The 22050-nt window shown below is 39.9% G+C and overlaps 2 protein-coding genes across 2 annotated transcripts; both read right to left on the reverse strand.

Moving 5' to 3' along the window:
* Positions 1–14137: 14137 nt before the first annotated feature.
* On the reverse strand, positions 14138–15854 carry LOC306905818 (uncharacterized protein). Its single transcript, XM_079476746.1, has 5 exons — positions 15478–15854; positions 15289–15390; positions 15060–15145; positions 14674–14725; positions 14138–14267 (listed from the first exon to the last, which is right to left on the reverse strand). Exons 1-5 carry the CDS (start codon positions 15557–15559, stop codon positions 14200–14202), a joined length of 390 nt encoding a protein of 129 aa, XP_079332872.1. The 5' UTR covers positions 15560–15854; the 3' UTR covers positions 14138–14199.
* A 1325-nt stretch (positions 15855–17179) lies between these two features.
* Positions 17180–20932, reverse strand: LOC306903001 (serine/threonine-protein kinase pim-3-like; the record flags this gene model as incomplete). The annotated part of the gene is made up of 10 exons (XM_079471921.1): positions 20871–20932; positions 20049–20195; positions 19867–19949; positions 19593–19640; positions 18898–19273; positions 18516–18686; positions 18327–18428; positions 18098–18183; positions 17713–17764; positions 17180–17307 (listed from the first exon to the last, which is right to left on the reverse strand). The coding sequence occupies exons 1-10, from the start codon at positions 20902–20904 to the stop codon at positions 17180–17182; spliced, it is 1227 nt and encodes a 408-aa protein (XP_079328047.1). The 5' UTR covers positions 20905–20932.
* Between the last annotated feature and the right edge of the window lie 1118 nt (positions 20933–22050).

Consider the following 22050-nt stretch of genomic DNA (forward strand, 5'->3'; position numbering starts at 1 on the left):
ATTTTATAACAGCTCATAACACTCTGCTCAGCCAATCAGAATAAAGGACCAGAACTGACCGTTTTATCATTTTGTTTTAGAAGCCCCTAATGGACAAAACACTGGACACAGTTCCCCCCAAAATTTATCTCATATTGGGAATAGCCTTCGTTCAATGTAGACTGTTTTACAAAAACTTTTCAAGTGTGCATCTTGTAACAAATCAATGGCTCTGGTATATTTTAAGATATATTATTTTAAGGTAAGGTTTGTCATGTGTATCTATATGATTGTGTGTGTTAGACTTTGGTTCTCTTGTTCTTTGTGTCAGAACACATTACATGTTTCCTAACCATGTGTTCACATCTATCACCATCTATAACCAAGTCAACACTCACACACACACACACACACACACACACACACACACGACACAGGACAATTCTGAAAATAGACTCAATGTCATGAAACCTGAGGAAAAACACCCCAAAAGAAATTATGTAAATATGTTTTTGTTTTACAGAAAGCTGAATCAAATTGTATACAGTATACGACTTAATGATCTGTATGTGAAATAAAACATCTAAACAACGGAAACAGGAAGTGCTTTGGTACTAGTGTTGTTTACGTCTTGTGAAATGCTCTATAGGAATGAAGAAGCTGTTTTTTGGTTGGAGGGGGCTTTGCGTTTTTAATAATAAAGTATATTTCAAAACGGTAAAGAAAAACTTGTTCTATTAAAAGCAACTTCATCTCTTTAAGTGGAATGACCTTTGATCAGAAGTATTGTGGATGATGCACGATTGTAAATTAAATGCGTTTCTTTGACTGTAAACAACACTATTATCATGACCATCAGAGAGCATTTCAGGATTTATTGCTGTGAGACTGTCAGATTGTAAGTCAGCGTAGTATGACGTATCCAACACGAGGAAAGTGAATATGCCTTTATGGGAAAAGGACTCAAGTAACAGTTTAAAAGTTGCTGATGTACTTCATGTACAGTGTTATTTGAAGCACGGTGAAGTGAACAGTATAAATGATTATAGTGATGGTAATGGCAGGGTGCAGGTCTTTTAGCGTGCCGATATGACTACAGGTAGGAATTCTGGTCCATAGCCCTTGACTTCAATAATCAAAAGTAATCTTTTAGCCTTTATCTTGTTCAGATGTCCTGTGTGGGATGGGTTCTCCTCCGCAGTAGATATTTCTCATTTGATAGGAAACATCTACTGGTTTAAACTTTTGCTTTACCTTTTCAGGAGTGACATGCCAAGTCTGTTCGCCGTTGAACATGGTGAACCTCAGGACTTCTCGCCCGAGGCTTTATAATATCTGCTGTGAGAGTTTGAGACAGGAATGAGTTTGTCTAGTGTTGAATGAGATAAGAGACGGACAGAGATAACACTTTCATCAGGAGACAAGATGACTTTGAAGAAAAGAGTCTAATGTGGGCCAATCTGAATCTAGGAGTTGCTCTCAGTTCATGCACATCTCAGCTTCCATCGGAGTTATTTCTTTGTGATTTGATGACAGAACAGTGATATTGAGTATAGATTGTGAAAATCAGTGATGAATCAGATTCTGTGTGTTTTGATTGTCATGTCATGAGTGTTTGTAGGTAAAGCTGGTACAGAACACGCACTTGTGTCTCTTTTGCACTCTTCTGTGAAATAACCTCAAAAACTAGCGAGACGTTTGTAATGTTTCTAAACTCACACGCTATGTCTGGTCTCTTCTGTGCACCGGAAACAACAACTTTTTCTGCCACGATATGGCACGACACGGATAATTCACAACACGGCAACAATGAGAACACTGCTTTTCTGTCTGATGTAATCCACAGATATCTGTGTAATGATGTTTTATTGGATTCTTGGACTTGTGGTTTTTGGAACAGCATTAAATGGTCAGAATGAATAAGTGCCATCATTTTCCTTTTTTACAGAATACACGGTTTCACTTTTTTGTAACTACGTCACATGTTCGATGGTACAATAGCTTGATCCTGAACAATGAGAAAGGGATTTGTTGAGATACAACATGGCTTTTGAAACACTTTAAACTTGAGAACCGCTTTGCATTGCCTGATGGGTCATTTTTGTTATTTCCATGGTGTTGATGGAGAACTTTTATTAAAAGCCCATAAATGTGTTCTATAGTTATTTGTTCTGTAACAAAGGGGCTAAATTTAGCCATTTAGTGAATAACTGTTGTAAAGAAATCACACTGTACAAGTTCAATCCAATGAGTTAAATTAAAACAAATATGTGTTTGTCAGCCATCTGTGTCCGGGAGTGATAACATACATCCAAACTGTGTTTAAAGACATTTTCAATTTGTTATATTTATTTATTATATTGTTGAGAAGCAGATTTACAGGAAACATATATGAGAGAACCGTATGCATAAAATTAAAAATACAAAAATGTAACTAAATATGTTTAATATATTAAGAGTTTCATTCATAACTTTCATTCACAAATTTCAAACATGTATTTTTTTATTATTGTGCATTCCAATGAATATCAATCAAACTGCAGTTGGTTTGTTAAGCCATAATAACTAAAGAAATTCAGCCAACTACACAATAAAACAATAAAAACACAACAATAATGAAAAACAATGAGTTTTCTCATTATGAAACCAAACTCATCGTAGATACATATATTGCACATAAAACACATTTTTGCTCTCTAAGGATTTACCATAAACTAGTATATTATTAGCCGACCAACGTTACCAGCTGTCACCCGTTTGTCGCTTCATAAGCCTTCGTGCGGGTAAAGTAATTCCACATCATAATAGCAAACGTGAACTAAAACATCATAACTCGAAAACCATAAAAATAAACACTTAGTTTTACAGCGTCTATGAAAAAAACAACCCCTGTTTCTTTAAGAGCTCGTGACTCGCGCTTGTTACATTTCGTTATGACGTCATCAGAGGCATTTATATAGACGCGCTGAGCTTCGACTCTTCAGTTCTTAGCAGCGCTCGAGACGAGATCTCTACTGGTGACAAATGGTGTGTGACAGCACGTTCAACCGTTGCATCGCTGGTTCGAGGAGAAAAGGAAAATCATCCTGGTGTATGAAAATCCATCCACGAGCTTGAAGAAACACCTAAAGAACAGCGGGGGATTTCTGCATGAAGCGGAAGCACGTCTCTTATTAAAGCAGGCAGCTGAAGGTGTAAAACACACCCTGGACCACAGCGTTTTTCACCAGCAGATCTGGTCCAGAAAATTCTATATAGACAAGAGGACAAAGCTGCTCAAATTAAACCTCTTTGGCCGTAAGGAATTCCTCCCCTCCCTCGAAGAAATCCGCGCATTCAAGGGTAAGTGTGAAACAACGTTTTGAACATCATGTACATCACATCCAAGCTTAGTGCTGCAACAATAACACTGTTGGAATTGACTGTGGGTTGGGTGCCATGACATATCCAATAGATATTCTCTAATCCAACAAGAGACTGATATCTCACTGTTGGCTGTCGGGCTAAACTGTGAAAATCTCTTAACTATGTTAACAGGTCGAGACATCGAGCTCGGCCACATGGAGGCCGAGAGACTCGATGCAGAAACATTAACAGTTTGGTGTCTTGGCAAACTGGCCTATGAAATGATGCATGGGCACGAGCCCTATAAAACCAAGAAGGGGAAAAAGACCAAGACACTAGACCTGGACTCCAGTTTATCCAGAGGTGAGAAACATACATGACAACATTAATGTGCCACATGAAGAGAACATGAGACGCATAACTAATGATCTTTTGTAAATTCTTTCACAGAGTGCCGTGATTTCCTCACCAAGTGCCTGAAGAAAAATCCAGTGTGCAGAATGGATCTGCAGGAGATGATGGCACACGAGTGGATGAATGAAGTACAGGAAGGTAAAGAAATATTGGCAGTGTAATATACAGTTTAACATTCAACCAGTGGCGGCTGGTGAAAAATATTTTAGGTGGGGCTGTTTGTGTGTGTGTGTGGGCATCTGGGGGGATCCTCCCCCAGAAATTTTTTAATTTCAAAGATGTGATTTCCTGCATTCTGGTGCATTTTAGTCCATGTCCCTTGCCTATACCAATAAAAGAACTCAAACCAGTCAATACCAATGGTCTAAAAAGACAATATTAATTGAACTGCCATGTAGAAATCAAGTCTCACAGGTAATGATAATGAACAAGTTACATCGCTCAGTGTCCAGATAGGAAAAAGTGAACAAAAAAAAACAAAGCAAGCATAGTTACATTACTATTAAGATCAATATTTTAATGGCAAATGTGTGTGAAATGTGGTGTGGTGAGTGAGAGACTGAGTGAGTAAGAGAATGACAGCGTGTGTGTGTGTGTGTGTCTTTCAAAGTGAGTGAGTTGGAGAGATAGATGGAGGGTGAGTGTGTGTGTGTGAGAGTGTGTGTGTGTGTGAGTGTGTGAGAGAGTGTGTGTGTGTGTGTGTGTGAGTGTGAGTGAGAGAGAGAGAGAGAGAGAGAGAGTAAAGAGTAGAGAGAGAGAGAGAGAGAGAGAGAGAGTGAGAGAGAGAGAGAGTAAAGAGTAGAGAGAGAGAGTAAAGAGTAGAGAGAGAGAGTAAAGAGTAGAGAGAGACTAAGATATGGTGTCTGTGACAGATTTGTGTATGAGAGAGGTAGATGGAGTGAATGCGGGGGGGGGGGTGAGTGAGTGAAGGGGATGGAGAACTCTTATTTGTACAGGAACTTTGCTCGTCTATCTTTCTGAGTGGCAAATCTCTCAATGACCCTTGTGTTGAAATCTGGAATGTCCCGTGTGAGTTTCTTCTCTATAGAGAGCATAGCCAGAGCGTCGAGGCGATCTTGTGCCATAGTGTTCCTAAGGAACGTTTTGATCCTCTTTAAAGTAGAGAAGCACCTCTCTGATTCTGCTGTTGTCATTGGTGTGGTGATGAGGATCTTGAGAAGACTTACAGTTTCAGTGAATGTGTCTTGAAGGTTATTTTCCATTACAACCTGAAAGAGAGCCAGTGCACCACTGCAACCCTGGAAGTCCTCATTTTCATAGATAAGGGACAGTTCTGTTTTAAGTCTGGCTTTGTCCAACATGGGATAGGCTTCCACCGTGGTTCCTAGTGCTGAATCTGGGAACTTTCTGCTGTGTTGTGGGAACAAGTCTCCTTGCAACAGAGTGGCACTGATGAGATGATTGGTGAAAGAAAACCTCTCCTTGGCATGGCTCATAATGGTATCACACACCTATGAAATTATACATAATTGTAGAAGAGTAAGCACAGAAAACATTAAGTTTTCACATTTCTCAGTTCAACAATACAATAAAATCAGCATATTCATAGGAGTTACAATTTTGTTATGAGCAAGTAAGTTTTATTAATTACAATACAGACACTAGCTCTCACTCACTCGCTCGCTCGCTCGCTCTATTGGCGGTCTCTATCACTCACTCACTCGCTCACTTTATTGGCGGTCTCTATCACTCTCTCTCTCGCTCACTCACACATACACACCATATAGCACTAATTAATAAAATCACAAATGTGAAAAAAAGTAGATAGATTTGTCTAATAATGACAATTCAGAATACAAAAATGTGCAAACAAACACAAATACATATAGGCTATAGAATACAGAAACAGAATTTCTATTACTGCTTACCTCTATTGCCAGATGCTGTTGCGTTTCTTCTCCCATTGCCCTCCTTCTCTTCGGGGGTGGTTCCTGTACGGGTCCCCTATACTCCTCATCCTCAACTAGAGAAGGAACGGAGTCCCTGATCCAAAATAAGTTTCACAAGTCACTGTCCACCCTGAAATTACTGTATCAGAAACCAACTTGCTGGAGATATAAACATAATTTTAATAAATCTGTATTAAAATATGTGCTATTGCTGTGTTGGGCCTAGTCAATGTTATCTAGATTCATCACAAATAAATTCACTAGTCTAACATGGTGGCGAAATTGTAATATTTATGATAGGTTCTGTTGTGCTAAGCCATGTGGATTTATGTTTTTATTGTTTAGGCTGCATAAGCATGTTTTTAGCCAATATGCAAAATCATAGCCTACCTGATCACCTGTATGCTGTGAGTGAACCTCTGGGTGATCCCTGCGATGAAGACAGAGTCTATGTTCCTCTTCTGCAGATGGTTAAACAGCATGTCTACATGTGGCATGATTTTGTGGAATAACGCCAGGATGAAACAGAAAACCTCATCTTCCAACATTCTCATACAACCCCCGGCTTCTCTCTTCGATATGCCATCAAAGTCTCCTCTGTCTCGAATGGTTTGGAAGCACTTAACCAGTTCATCTTTGTGCTCGTAAACTGTGTTAACAGCACGACTGTGGAAGTTCCATCGCGTTGTTGAAGCACCTGGAAGTCTGTGTGCCACCACTTCATCCAGCACTGCCGTTCGTTTGAATGACTTGGAAAAAAATGTAGAAAACCCCCCAATGTCTGAAAAAAACTGCCCGATCTTTGGGATGTTGCCTGCTGCATAATGAGGTTCAACTGATGCGCATAACAGTGAACGTAGTATGCACTCCCGTAGACGTCTTGCACTATACGCTGCACTCCACCTGTAGCACCCCTCATCACTGCGGCACCATCATAGGCCTGGGCAATTAATTTTCTCTCTTGTCCCGCAGGAAGGATGGTGCTCAGCCTTTCCAATAATGCAGTGGCAATCGTATCAGCGGTCGCATTTGGAAGCGCGATAAACTCAAAAAAAACGTTGTTGAATGTTGTTGTGGCCATCTATGTACCGTAGCACAAGCACAAGCTGACAATGAGTGCAGATGTCGGTTGTCTCGTCTGCCTGAATGGCAATATAGTCCGACTGTTTCACCTCTTCCAGAATGCGGTCTCTGAGAACTGACAACATGCGCAGTCTAACAGTTCATTTTGCACGGTCTTCGAAGTGCCTTTAAAAACAGTGGCGTTCTCCAGGTGCACCTCCAACTCACAGTCGATTGAGGCCATAAGATCAATTAGACCCAGGAAAATGCCAGGGTTTTCTGATGCGTCACTCTCAACGTGACCACGCAAAGCAAGTTCAAAGGCACCACAAAATTTCACGGCATCAATGATCTTTGACAAAATATGCCGATTCCTGTCCACCTCCTCGTTGTGCCTTCTTATGGCAATGCGGTGTCCCTCATCTAGCTGTGTGGCTATACTAATTCGGCCTAGCATGGCTAGCTTCACAGAGTTGTCCATATGCACTCTTGCCCGTTCATGTTTCTTAATGCGTTCTGACATATGTTTCAGGTCTGTCACCCCTGTCTGTGTCCACGAGGTATCACAAAGTAAAAAGTACAAAGTAAACGTGAATGCTATCGGTCATTAAACAGAGAATATAAAGCGGCAGAATACCTCAAAAGCGTATCAGACCCTAAACTAAGAAAAGTGTTGACCATGTACAGACTCAGTGAACACAAGCTCACTGTTGAGACGGGCTGACACAGACAGACATGGACTCCAAGAGAAGAGCGACTGTGTCCACACTGCACACAGAGACAAGTGGAAACAGAGCTGCACTTCTTAACCTCGTGTCCAAACTATACGGACATCAGAGAAACATTCTTCCCCCAGTTCACAAACTTCCACAAAGACTTCAACCAGTTTCAATAACAGGACAAGATCTCATACATACTGGGAGAAAAGCCCATCAGCTCAAACCTGACGGCGAGATACGTCAAGACCACACAGACACACCACACAGACACACCACACAGACACACCACACAGACACACCACACAGACACACAACACAGACACACAACACAGACACACCACACAGACACACCACACAGACACACCACACAGACACACCACACAGACACACAACACAGACACACAACACAGACACACCACACAGACACACCACACAGACACACCACACAGACACACCACACAGACACACAACACAGACACACAACACAGACACACAGACACACCACACAGACACAACACTGACACACAACACTGACACACAACACTGACACTTATGACAGGATCGTGTCACTTTCAGAACTTTTGTCAATACTTCGCACTTTTATGTCTGTATTGATGTGTACATATTGTTTCTTATAAAGGATACTCTTATATTATTTTATACAGAATGTTTATATTTAATGTTCCTGCTTTGGCAATGTAAAACACTTTTTTATCATGCCAATAAAGCTTTTTTGAATCTTGAATCTTGAGAGAGACAGAGCGAGACACAGAGAGAGAGAGAGAGAGAGAGAGAGAGTGCGAGACAGAGAGAGAGAGACAGAGCGCGAGACAGAGAGACAGAGAGAGAGAGACAGAGCGAGACACAGAGAGAGAGAGAGAGAGAGAGAGAGACACAGAGAGAGAGAGAGAGAGAGAGACAGAGCGCGAGACAGAGAGAGAGAGACAGAGCGAGACAGAGAGACAGAGCGCGAGACAGAGAGAGACAGAGCGCGAGACAGAGAGAGAGAGACAGAGCGCGAGACAGAGAGAGAGACAGAGCGAGACAGAGAGAGGGAGACAGAGCGAGACAGAGAGAGACAGAGCGCGAGAGACAGAGCGCGAGAGACAGAGCGCGAGAGGGAGAGAGAGAGACAGAGCGCGAGACAGAGAGAGACAGAGCGCGAGAGACAGAGCGAGACAGAGAGAGAGAGACAGAGCGCGAGAGGGAGAGAGAGAGACAGAGCGCGAGACAGAGAGAGACAGAGCGCGAGAGACAGAGCGAGACAGAGAGAGAGAGACAGAGCGCGAGAGGGAGAGAGAGAGACAGAGCGCGAGAGGGAGAGAGAGAGACAGAGCATGAGACGGAGAGAGAGAGACAGAGCGCGAGACGGAGAGAGAGAGACAGAGCGAGACAGAGAGAGAGAGACAGAGCGAGACACAGAGTGAGACACAGAGAGAGAGAGAGCGCGAGACAGAGAGAGACACAGAGCGAGAGAGAGACAGAGCGAGACAGAGAGTGAGACACAGAGAGAGAGAGACAGAGCGAGACAGAGAGAGACACAGAGCGAGAGAGAGACAGAGCGAGACAGAGAGTGAGACACAGAGAGAGAGAGAGAGAGACAGAGAGAGACACAGAGCGAGAGAGAGACAGAGCGAGACACAGAGTGAGACACAGAGAGAGAGAGCGCGAGACAGAGAGAGACACAGAGCGAGAGAGAGACAGAGCGAGACAGAGCGAGACACAGAGTGAGACACAGAGAGAGAGAGCGCGAGACAGAGAGAGCGCGACAGGTTTCCATTACCCTTCAATATACGCAAATTGAAATATAAAACATAAATTTAGCAAAAGCTTCCATGTATCGCAAAAGCATTGTCACGTCACATGATATATTTCGCAAAACTGCAATGGAAACAAGTTTTGTCGTATTTACAAGTCACGTGTATAAAAGTGTCACATGACCATTCACGGTATGTTTTGGCAGAACATTTGGAAAGAACAGATTTCACATGAAATAATATCTCATATGATGGCACAAATGCAGCAAAACTAATGACTGCAGTGTGGAGGTTTATTAGGAACAGTGAGGTCATTTATAGGAAATATAGACATTTCTCTTCACTCTTTCATCACAGTAGGTGGCTCTATGCACTAAAGCTGGTTTGCAACCTGCCATAAAACGTACGAAGAAGAAGTACGGCCAGAATGACTTATCGTGAGAATCAAAATACACTTCAATCGCATAACATCCATTAAAAGGAAACGAAGTCATTCCCAGATATTGTTTCAAACTGACATTGAGAAAACATCGCTTATATTTTGCGCAAATCTGTAATGGAAACCTGGTTAGAGAGAGAGAGCAGGTGTGTGAGATGAAGGGTAAACGTAGGGCTTTAAATCTTTAAGAGAGGATGTTGGGTTGTACATTTATAAGATGTAGAAGCGTTGTGACTAACATCACCGGTCTTTGGTTAAAGGAACAGGTCACTCCAAATGACAATTTATACCTACACTCACCGCCATGACATTCTAGAGCTGTATGATTTCATTTAGATAACAAAAAAGACATTTTGAGAAATTATTTTACCATATTGACACGTTATCAAGCTCCAAAAACCTAAATCTTAAAATCACCTGCAGACATGTTGTAATATGCCAGCAAATACTTGACTTTACACATAACATGTGAAGTCCAACAGTTAGAACATATTAAGACTGGAAGCAACAGTCCTGTCAATCGATTATAAAGGGGACTTACGACAGCATTGAATCCGTCTAACAGGTCTCGAGTCATCATGTTATAGCCCCTGAGCCATGTGATCCAGCTGGTCACCACACAAGGGGATGCCCACCACCAGGACACCATATGATGATGTATATTTATAAGTAAGGCAGTAGTATGACCAAGAAGTAAAGATCAAACATCATATAAATGTATTTGGTCTTGACGGAACAGATCTACTAGGCTGCGGACGAGGAGCGAGTGCAGAGACTTGCTACTGCCAATAAGGTCACAAAACACTGCTGTGTGCATATAAGTACAGAGACTTGCTGTGTGTGAAACGTGTCAGTACACGATCCGTTCCACCTGCACGATCCGTTCACACATGCGCGTAATTACGTATTAGAAAACGTCATGGTTTTCCTACACTATTTGTACCGTGACGCAGGCGATGAAACGTTTGGCGGCAGGTGGCACAACTGGCGGCATATTCTTTTTTTACGTTTTGAAATGTCGCTTACGTTACCATGATTACGATGTGTTTATGTGGTTGCCAATCCAAAATAATAGAGTTGTTACATGAACATAGATGATTTTGGTTTCATGTGGAATAAAGTATTTTTATCGACTGCAAATCTTCAGTTTCATCCAGACTCCATTTTGCGATTCATTGCTGTATCATGTCTATTAACCTTACCGTGTTTCGATCTAAGGTCAGTAGTATTGTCAAAGACAGTTTGTGTCGTTTTTTAAATTAAAATCTGATAATACTAGTTGACTTTATGTAGTAACTTATTAGTATGGGCCTATATATAGGCTAATATATCTATCCATTTAATCTAAATTAGTAAAATAATCCCTTCAATGTCGTTTACAGAAGCCAATAAGGAACATAACACGCATGTCTAACTAGACTGTAGTTCTTTCTTCATGTAAATTATAAAGTCAGGGGAAACATTACAGTATTTCAAACTGACTTGACAGAACGCATAGTGAAATGGGACCAGGTGGAACGAAGCGAAGTAAATTGAGTATTGTATTTTATTTAACAGTAAAAAATATAAATAAAGTAAAACAAAGCTGCGCAAGCGTGGAACAGATCGTGCAGTGTCGTAAATCGTCGCAAAACAAAATCATCATTTGCGCATGAGCGGTTTCTACAATGTCGTTGTGCGCATGCGTGAACGGATCGTGCAGGTGGAACGGATCGTGTAGTGACAAAACGCGCTGCACTGCTACAACAATCACTTACCAAGATTTAAACGTAGAGCAGCGAGCTCATTGGCTGATGATACGGAAGGAACCGATTTACTATCAGTGTAGTAAAGTTATTAAGATTGGATTAGAGTTTAGGACTGCGCCATCTAGAGTTTCATGCCAGAACTGTTTCTGTCATTTATGAAATGACCCATGTTGCAGTACAGAGACGTCAGTTGTCTTGCTGACTTCTTACGAGAAACGTAACCAGGACACACAGTTTAAAGTGATCATTCTTCTCTTGAGCAATTCTTATATTTCTACACAATAAATATTTTAAGAAAAAGCTATGGCTTATTTCTAATATGCCTTCTCATGGCAATAAAAAACCTAGAACATTTCATTTGGAAGTGAATTTTCGGATGTTATATTTTTCCAAGCACACGTTTCCGACGTTTCCGATTCCAATCCATAAATCCAATACTAATAAATAACTCAAGACCTGAAAATGATTATACGTAGTATTTATTAAAAAAGGAAGATGTGACTTAAAGTAGCAAACACTTCAGTTGTGCATAATTATTATGCAGATTTTTACTACAGTTTAAAAAACAGACAAACTAAACGATGAACAATTCAAAAGGAATGAAGAATATGGTCGGACCGCGGAGTCGAACTCCAATCGTTAAAAGAAATGAAGTTACGCTGCTGCGCACGCAGTCCACTACGCCACCGCGTATGACAACGATGAGCTCGAAGTCAATGGATTTCAGAAACATAAACGCACAAAGTGTCATGAACCCACTCGCTCAAAAGTATGCCGCTCGAAAGGAGGATAAACGCGCCCAATGGAAAAATATCACATGATAAAAGTCTAAGCATTATTCGCAATACAGTTAAAAACAGGAACAGTTATTCAGATCGACAATCTACTACACATGTCTTTGTGTTCATTGGAGGGGCTGGACTGTGTAGAAAAGGCTGGGCTGATTTTAATATTATAGAAAACGCCGCTTTTTACGGCGTCTTTGTTACACGGAAGCGCCGTAATTTACGGCGTAATATGGAAGTTCAAACGGCGAAATGAACGGCGTTTCGTATTGCATTTAAAACGCCGTTATTAACGACGTTTCTAAGGCACAAACGCCGTAATTTACGGCGTCTGTACGTCTTGAACGGCGTAAAAACAGGCGTCATCTGAACACCAGGCGTCTGGTTGATGGCGAAATATGACCCAAACGGCTTTCCATAGTTAACCGGGCGCCTATCCACGCGTACGTTAACCGGGCGCTTATCAGAAGCGAGTTTACACGGTGTATGTGGACAACATCCAGATAACGTTGCAGTTCGCATGTTAAAGACAAATGTAAACACAGCACCATGTAATCCCTACCCCTGGACTTATATGGTTTATATTTTAAAACTTCATTCCAATTTAAAACCTTCTTTGGGCACAACGGAAGTAGCCTACAGCGAATAGTATAGTAATAATTTCCTGCCACTTATCCACATGTACGTTATTCACGCCCTTATGCAGGCGCAAGTTAACAAGGCGCTTATGCACGTTTATATCAGCAGCCACGACATGATTGGCTGCTTAGTTAGAAAAGTAGGTTCAGTTATCACACCCCATATGGATGCGTGTCCGCTCAGCCAGCATTGTAAAGAGGACGCTTGTCCACACTGTATTTAAAGGACGAATGTCCGCACAGACCACGTTGTTTAAAGACATGTGTCCGTGCAGCCCGCTTTGTATAAAGAGGACCCATGTCTGCATAGCACGTGGTGTATAGAGAGGACATGTGTCCGCGCAGTTTAAAGAGGAAGCTTGTCCGCGTTGTATGAAGAAGACACTTGTCCACACAGCCTGTGTTGTATAAAGACGACGAGTGTACGTGCAGTGAAATACAAATTCACAGAAATTCTAAGACAACAGCATTTAAATTAAGGAGTGAATCTACAGCGTAATGCTGTTAACACCAAGAGTGAACGGAACTAGTCAATGCAAAGACATGAACTCATGCCAGGCAACGGCGCAAATTTGGTAGTACGATTGTTGCAAGATACAATATTTGCTTTAACAGTGCCTTCCACACAAGCAAAGGAGAGCTCATTGATATCCACTGTTTCAGCGACGGCAATGATGCAAATTGGGTGGTGCGATTGCCGCAAATGATTTATATTAGTCTCAATTGGGTAATCCATGCAAGTTGAAAATTTAAACTTGATTAGGAAATTTGCCCGAAGAGCGCAATGAGTGCACAAAATAATTGGATACAAATTTAAATTCAACTTTTATATGCATATAAATAAACCAGCTATGCACTACTACTACAAAATTCAGTTTGCTTCTCTACATATGATAGTCTTATTTAAATTAACAATGCATATAGGAATTTATTGTGTGTCTGCTATTTGACCTGTGTTTTGAATTCCACAACCTTTTATGTTTTACTCAGTCATTTTTTTCTTGTATAGCTGCTTTGTAACAATGAAAATTGTAAAAAGCGCTATATAAATAAAGCTGACTTGACATATAACATGCTATATATCACATACTAAATATCACATGCTATATATCACATACTAAATATCACATGCTATATATCACATACTAAATATCACATGCTATATATCACATACTAAATATCACATGCTATATATCACATACTAAATATCACATGCTATATATCACATGCTATATATCACATGCTACATATCACATGCTATATATCACATGCTATATATCACATGCTACATAAATACTATTTCTAAGGCTTCTTATCTTAGAAGAAAATGATCAAAAGACGGCAACGTGACTTGGGCAGCACGAGTGCCTTATCTTACTGGGTTGCTGGGTTGGTAAACTCTCTCAGGATGCCTCTTTCTGGCAAATCAGATCCATCTGTTGAATGTCCTGACAGTCGTCCTGAACCCAGGCTAGAGAAATATTCAACAAATGTTTAGTTGACTACAAAACCTTATCTATGAAGCATTTGTATTAAGACACAGTGGGGTCCAAAAGCCTGAAACAAGCCATAAAAATACTATTTCTGATCCTTCGAATTTAATAATTATTAATTGTATTATTAATATATAAATTTGAGCTTAAAATGCATTGATTACTAAATGTTTCTTATTTAAAATGTGTTATTCCAGAAATATTTATGTTACTAATAAACACTTGTCCTTTGTAATTACGACATTACATACATTTTCAATATCAGTTTTTTTTTACAAACAAAAAGCTTCATTTTCATGACAAGGTTTTTCTTAGATGTTCAGTGTGATATTTGGACACAACTGTAGATACATTATTTAAATCAGTCAAATCTTGTCAACTTACACAACGAATGCGTCGCTCCTTTGCCATCCGGGATAAGAACTTTTATAATGACCTGCAAAGAGAAAAGGTCCGTAAGCATTTGTAAATTGATAAAACTTGAACTTACACTTGTGTTTTTTGTATAAATTTGAGCTGAATGACAAAATGTGTTTAACAGGACCTCTTCTAGTACATCAACTCAATCCGCAGACGCCATATATAAACATTAATAAAAGTGCTCTGAATCAGCACCTCAACAAATACAAGAAATAGAAAATATAGCAAAACAAACGACAACTATTTCATCTCTCATTGCATTTAAGTCACATTTCAATATATTAATCAAAACGCAATTTTCTTTCTTGTTTTAATCAGTCTACATGTTGATATCCAAAAATAACACTTACTTTTCTGCCATCAGCTATTCGAGTCATAAAAGCTCCTTTGAACAGCTGCTTTTCCTTTAGTTGATCCGTGAAATCTTCAAATGTTGCTTCAAAACATACAAAAGAAAACGTTACACAATATACACAATGCGAATGATCCTAAATAAATTCCAATAACAGTCCTGTTTCACGTTAAGAGTTCCAGATGTTGAATGTTAAACTGTATATTACACTGCCAATATTTCTTTACCTTCCTGTACTTCATTCATCCACTCGTGTGCCATCATCTCCTGCAGATCTATTCTGCGCATTGGATTTTTCTCCAGGCACTTGGTGAGGAAATCACGGCACTCTGTGAAAGAATTTACAAAAGATCATTAGTTATGCGTCTCATGTTCTCTTCATGTGGCACATTAATGTTGTCATGTATGTTTCTCACCTCTGGATAAACTGGAGTCCAGGTCTAGTGTCTTGGTCTTTTTCCCCTTCTTGGTTTTATAGGGCTCGTGCCCATGCATCATTTCATAGGCCAGTTTGCCAAGACTCCAAACTGATAATGTTCTATTCTGTTATTAACAACGTTTCTAAGGCGCAAACGCCGTAATTTACGGCGTCTGTACGTCTTGAATGGCGTAAAAACAGGCGTCATCTGAACACCAGGCGTCTGGTTGATGGCGAAATATGACCCAAACGGCTTTCCATAGTTAACCGGGCGCCTATCCACGCGTACGTTAACCGGGCGCTTATCAGAAGCGAGTTTACACGGTGTATGTGGACAACATCCAGATATATAAACATCACGTGCTATACGTCACGTGCTATACGTCACGTGCTATACGTCACGTGCTATACGTCACGTGCTATACGTCACGTGCTATACGTCACGTGCTATACGTCACGTGCTATACGTCACGTGCTATACGTCACGTGCTATACGTCACGTGCTATACGTCACGTGCTATACGTCACGTGCTATACGTCACGTGCTATACGTCACGTGCTATACGTCACGTGCTATACGTCACGTGCTATACGTCACGTGCTATACGTCACGTGCTATACGTCACGTGCTATACGTCACGTGCTATACGTCACGTGCTATACGTCACGTGCTATACGTCACGTGCTATACGTCACGTGCTATACGTCACGTGCTATACGTCACGTGCTATACGTCACGTGCTATACGTCACGTGCTATACGTCACGTGCTATACGTCACGTGCTATACGTCACGTGCTATACGTCACGTGCTATACGTCACGTGCTATACGTCACGTGCTATACGTCACGTGCTATACGTCACGTGCTATACGTCACGTGCTATACGTCACGTGCTATACGTCACGTGCTATACGTCACGTGCTATACGTCACGTGCTATACGTCACGTGCTATACGTCACGTGCTATACGTCACGTGCTATACGTCACGTGCTATACGTCACGTGCTATACGTCACGTGCTATACGTCACGTGCTATACGTCACGTGCTATACGTCACGTGCTATACGTCACGTGCTATACGTCACGTGCTATACGTCACGTGCTATACGTCACGTGCTATACGTCACGTGCTATACGTCACGTGCTATACGTCACGTGCTATACGTCACGTGCTATACGTCACGTGCTATACGTCACGTGCTATACGTCACGTGCTATACGTCACGTGCTATACGTCACGTGCTATACGTCACGTGCTATACGTCACGTGCTATACGTCACGTGCTATACGTCACGTGCTATACGCCACGTGCTATACGTCACGTGCTATACGTCACGTGCTATACGTCACGTGCTATACGTCACGTGCTATACGTCACGTGCTATACGTCACGTGCTATACGTCACGTGCTATACGTCACGTGCTATACGTCACGTGCTATACATCACGTGCTATACATCACGTGCTATACATCACGTGCTATACACCACAAGCTATACACCACAAGCTATACACCACAAGCTATACACCACATGCTATACACCACATGCTATACACCACAAGCTATACACCACAAGCTATACACCACAAGCTATACACCACATGCTATACATCACATGCTATACATCACATGCTATACACCACAAGCTATACATCACATGCTATACATCACATGCTATACATCACATGCTATACATCACATGCATATACAGCACGAGTGCCTTATCTTACTGGGTTGCTGGGTTGGTAAACTCTCTAAGGATGCCTCTTTCTGGCAAATCAGATCCATCTGTTGAATGTCCTGACGGTCGTCCTGAACCCAGGCTAGAGAAATATTCAACAAATGTTTAGCTGACTACAAAACCTTATCTATGAAGCATTTGTATTAAGACACAGTGGGGTCCAAAAGCCTGAAACAAGCCATAAAAATACTATTTCTGATCCTTCGAATTTAATAATTATTAATTGTATTATTAATATATAAATTTGAGCTTAAAATGCATTGATTACTAAATGTTTCTTATTTAAAATGTGTTATTCCAGAAATATTTATGTTACTAATAAACACTTGTCCTTTGTAATTACGACATTACATACATTTTCAATATCAGTTTTTTTTACAAACAAAAAGCTTCATTTTCATGACAAGGTTTTTCTTAGATGTTCAGTGTGATATTTGGACACAACTGTAGATACATTATTTAAATCAGTCAAATCTTGTCAACTTACACAACGAATGCGTCGCTCCTTTGCCATCCGGGATAAGAACTTTTATAATGACCTGCAAAGAGAAAAGGTCCGTAAGCATTTGTAAATTGATAAAACTTGAACTTACACTTGTGTTTTTTGTATAAATTTGAGCTGAATGACAAAATGTGTTTAACAGGACCTCTTCTAGTACATCAACTCAATCCGCAGACGCCATATATAAACATTAATAAAAGTGCTCTGAATCAGCACCTCAACAAATACAAGAAATAGAAAATATAGCAAAACAAACGACAACTATTTCATCTCTCATTGCATTTAAGTCACATTTCAATATATTAATCAAAACGCAATTTCTTTCTTGTTTTAATCAGTCTACATGTTAGCATCCAAAAATAACACTTACTTTTCTGCCATCAGCTATTCGAGTCATAAAAGCTCCTTGGAACAGCTGCTTTTCCTTTAGTTGATCCGTGAAATCTTCAAATGTTGCTTCAAAACATACAAAAGGAAACGTTACACAATATACACAATGCGAATGATCCTTAATGAATTCCAATAACAGTCCCGTTTCACGTTATTAGTTCCAGATGTTGAATGTTAAACTGTATATTACACTGCCAATATTTCTTTACCTTCCTGTACTTCATTCATCCACTCGTGTGCCATCATCTCCTGCAGATCTATTCTGCGCATTGGATTTTTCTCCAGGCACTTGGTGAGGAAATCACGGCACTCTGTGAAAGAATTAACAAAAGATCATTAGTTATGCGTCTCATGTTCTCTTCATGTGGCACATTAATGTTGTCATGTATGTTTCTCACCTCTGGATAAACTGGAGTCCAGGTCTAGTGTCTTGATCTTTATCACCTTCTTGGTTTTATAGGGCTCGTGCCCATGCATCATTTCATATGCCAGTTTGCCAAGACTCCAAACTGATGATGTTTCTGCATCGACTCTCTTGGCCTTCATGTGGCCGAGCTCGATGTCTCGACCTGTTAACATAGTTAAGAGATTTTCACAGTTTAGCCCGACAGTGAGATATCAGTCTCTTGTTGGATTAGAGAATATCTATTGGATATGTCATGGCACCCAACCCACAGTCAATTCCAACAGTGTTATTGTTGCAGCACTAAGCTTGGATGTGATGTACATAATGTTCAAAACTTTGTGAACGGATCACAGCACACAAGTGCTCACACTTACCCTTGAATGTGCGGATTTCTTCGAGGGAGGGGAGGAATTCCTTACGGCCAAAGAGGTTTAATTTGAGCAGCTTTGTCTTCTTGTCTATATAGAATTTCCTGGGCCCGATCTTCTGGTGAGAAACGCCGTGGTCCAGGGTGTGTTTTACACCTTCAACTGCCTGCTTGAATAAGACGCGTGCTTCCGCTTCAGGCAGAAATCCCCCGCTGTTCTTCATGTGTTTCTTCAAGCTTGTGGATGGATTTTCATACACCAGGATGATTTTCCTTTTCTGCTTGAACCAGCGATGCAACGGTTGAACGTGCGGGCTTCTCTCTCGTCCTGACACCATCACATTAACAACCACTTCTTCATCTAATAACCTGTAGAAGCCAGGCTAGAGAAAATGTTAAACAAACAAATGGTTAGCTGTCTAAGGACAATCTTTCATTTCTATGTAGTGTTTGTATTAAGATACAGTGGGGTCCAAAAGTCTGACAAAACGAATACAAATATTTTTAATTTACGAGATATTTTGATCTGAATGTGTTACTAATAAACACTCGTACATTATAATTAAGACAAGGATTACTATGCATTTTCACAAACAAAAAGCTTCACTTTCATGTTCAGGTTTTCCTTCGATTTTCAGTGTGACATTTGGACTGCACTGTAAATTACATTACTTTGAATCTTGTACAATCTTTTCTACTTACACATCTAATGTCGTAATCTTCATAGCTGAACAAAGCATTGACGAAGACCTGCAAAGAGAAAAGGTATCAAGCATTTGTAAAATGATCAAATTTGCGCTCACACCGCACACGTGACATCTATATAAACATTCATAGCAGTGCTCTGCATTAACAACTACAACAAATGTAAGAAATTCTTAATAAAACTGCGAAAATATGTTTTAAGTCGTATTTCAATATTAATCAAAACTCTAATGTTTTATTCGGTGTACACGGCTAGGAAAATGACACTTACTTCTTGGCCATCAGACCTCCGATGAGCCACATGAACTCCGTTTTTCACCTTCCCTTGTATATCATACATGGCTTTGAATGGAACTGAAAAACACAAAATAAAATGGTTAATATACACAATGCTAGTTGTCCAAAATGAATCCCATACATATGATGACAATCTATCATTAAAAGTGGACTCACCTTTAGTTGGCCCAGTCAAATCGAACTCGGGCATGACAGGCAGTGGGTCATACACCCGAGGCTTCTCTCTAATGCCCAGAGCTTCTTTAAAGGCAAACCACTTATTTCTGAAGCAGAAACGTAGTTTTCTAGTTGATGGATACTCATCTGAAAGAGAGAGAAAAACACCTTATGACTAAACATCAAAATAAAGGATGGCAATCATTTACAGCTTTAGTTTACAACGTTGAATTCAACAAACAAGCTTAATGTTGACAAGTAAACAGTTGATTATAATGCATTGAGTCATTATTTGATTACAGATGAGCTTGACTCAAATGAACATATATATTTGGAAAAACATGTTCAAAACTCTTGTTTTAAGAGCATAAACAACACATGGAAAAACTTAATGCGGCTGATTCACACATGAAGGGATTCAAAGCAAATAAAGCTTCTGCATGTTTGTGTTTTTGCTTTACAAACAATAAACAAGTTAAAACGGACTTAAGAGCTGTAACAAACAGGCCACGCCCATTACATTTGTTTTGGGATAAAACTGTGGCGATGGCGATAACTGCATTTCTTAACAAAATATCTCAACACGACAGATTTAAGCAGTTTTGCTTTCACACGTTAAAATGTCAGTTTTACTCTCAATGTAACCGAAATAAAGTTAGCATACAACGCTAATGTGAAATGCGCGGCAGTTAACGTTACATTTGATATTTTTATAAAGCCAAACATTTGGCGAACTCCTCGATTACACGAGCCAAACAGTCTTCAAATGTTTGCAAAAGTTTCATGGAAGTTCAATAAATAGTTCAATAAATAGTAACGAACCGAACACAACGCGGTTCATCTCGATGTTCGCCATTTGTCACCAGTAGAGATCTCGTCTCGAGCGCTGCTAAGAACTGAAGAGTCGAAGCTCAGCGCGTCTATATAAATGCCTCTGATGACGTCATAACGAAATGTTACAAGCGCGAGTCACGAGCTCTTAAAGAAACAGGGGTTGTTTTTTTTCATAGACGCTGTAAAACTAAGTGTTTGTGTTTATGGTTTTCGAGTTATGATGTTTTAGTTCACGTTTGCTATATGATGTGGAATTACTTTACCCGCACGAAGGCTTATCACGCGCCAAACGGGTGACAGCTGGTAACTATGGTAACGTTGGTCGGCTAATATTATACTAGTTTATGGTAAATCCTTAGAGAGCAAAAATGTGTTTTATGTGCAATATATGTATCTACGATGAGTTTGGTTTCATAATGAGAAAACTCCGTTTTTAAATTAGTTATAAATCATGTTTTTCATTATTGTTGTGTTTTTATTGTGTTTTATTGTGTAGTTGGCTGAATTTATTTAGTTATTATGGCTTAACAAACCAACTGCAGTTTGATTGATATTCATTGGAATGCACAATAATAATAAAAAAAAATTTACATTTGTGAATGAAAGTTATGAATGAAACTCTTCATATATTAAACATATTTAGTTACATTTTTGTATTTTTAATTTTATGCATACGGTTCTCTCATATATGTTTCCTGTAAATCTGCTTCGCAACAATATAATAAACAAATATATCAAATTGAAAAAGTCTTTAAACACAGTTTGGATGTATGTTATCACTCCCGGACACAGATGGCTGACAAACACATATTTGTTTTAATTTAACTCATTGGATTGAACTTGTACAGTGTGATTTCTTTACAACAGTTATTCACTAAATGGCTAAATTAAGCCCCTTTGTTACAGAACAAATAACTATAGATCACATTTATGGGCTTTAAAATAAAAGTTCTCCATCAACACCATGGAAATAACAAAAATTACCCATCAGGCAATGCAAAGCGGTTCTCAAGTTTAAAGTGTTTCAAAAGCCATGTTGTATCTCAACAAATCCCTTTCTCATTGTTCAGGATCAAGCTATTGTACCATCGAACATGTGACGTAGTTACAAAAAAGTGAAGCCGTGTATTCTGTAAAAAAGGAAAATGATGGCACTTATTCATTCTGA

This window comes from Barbatula barbatula (assembly GCF_947034865.1).
Source record: "Barbatula barbatula genome assembly, chromosome: 2".
NCBI lineage: Eukaryota > Metazoa > Chordata > Actinopteri > Cypriniformes > Nemacheilidae > Barbatula > Barbatula barbatula.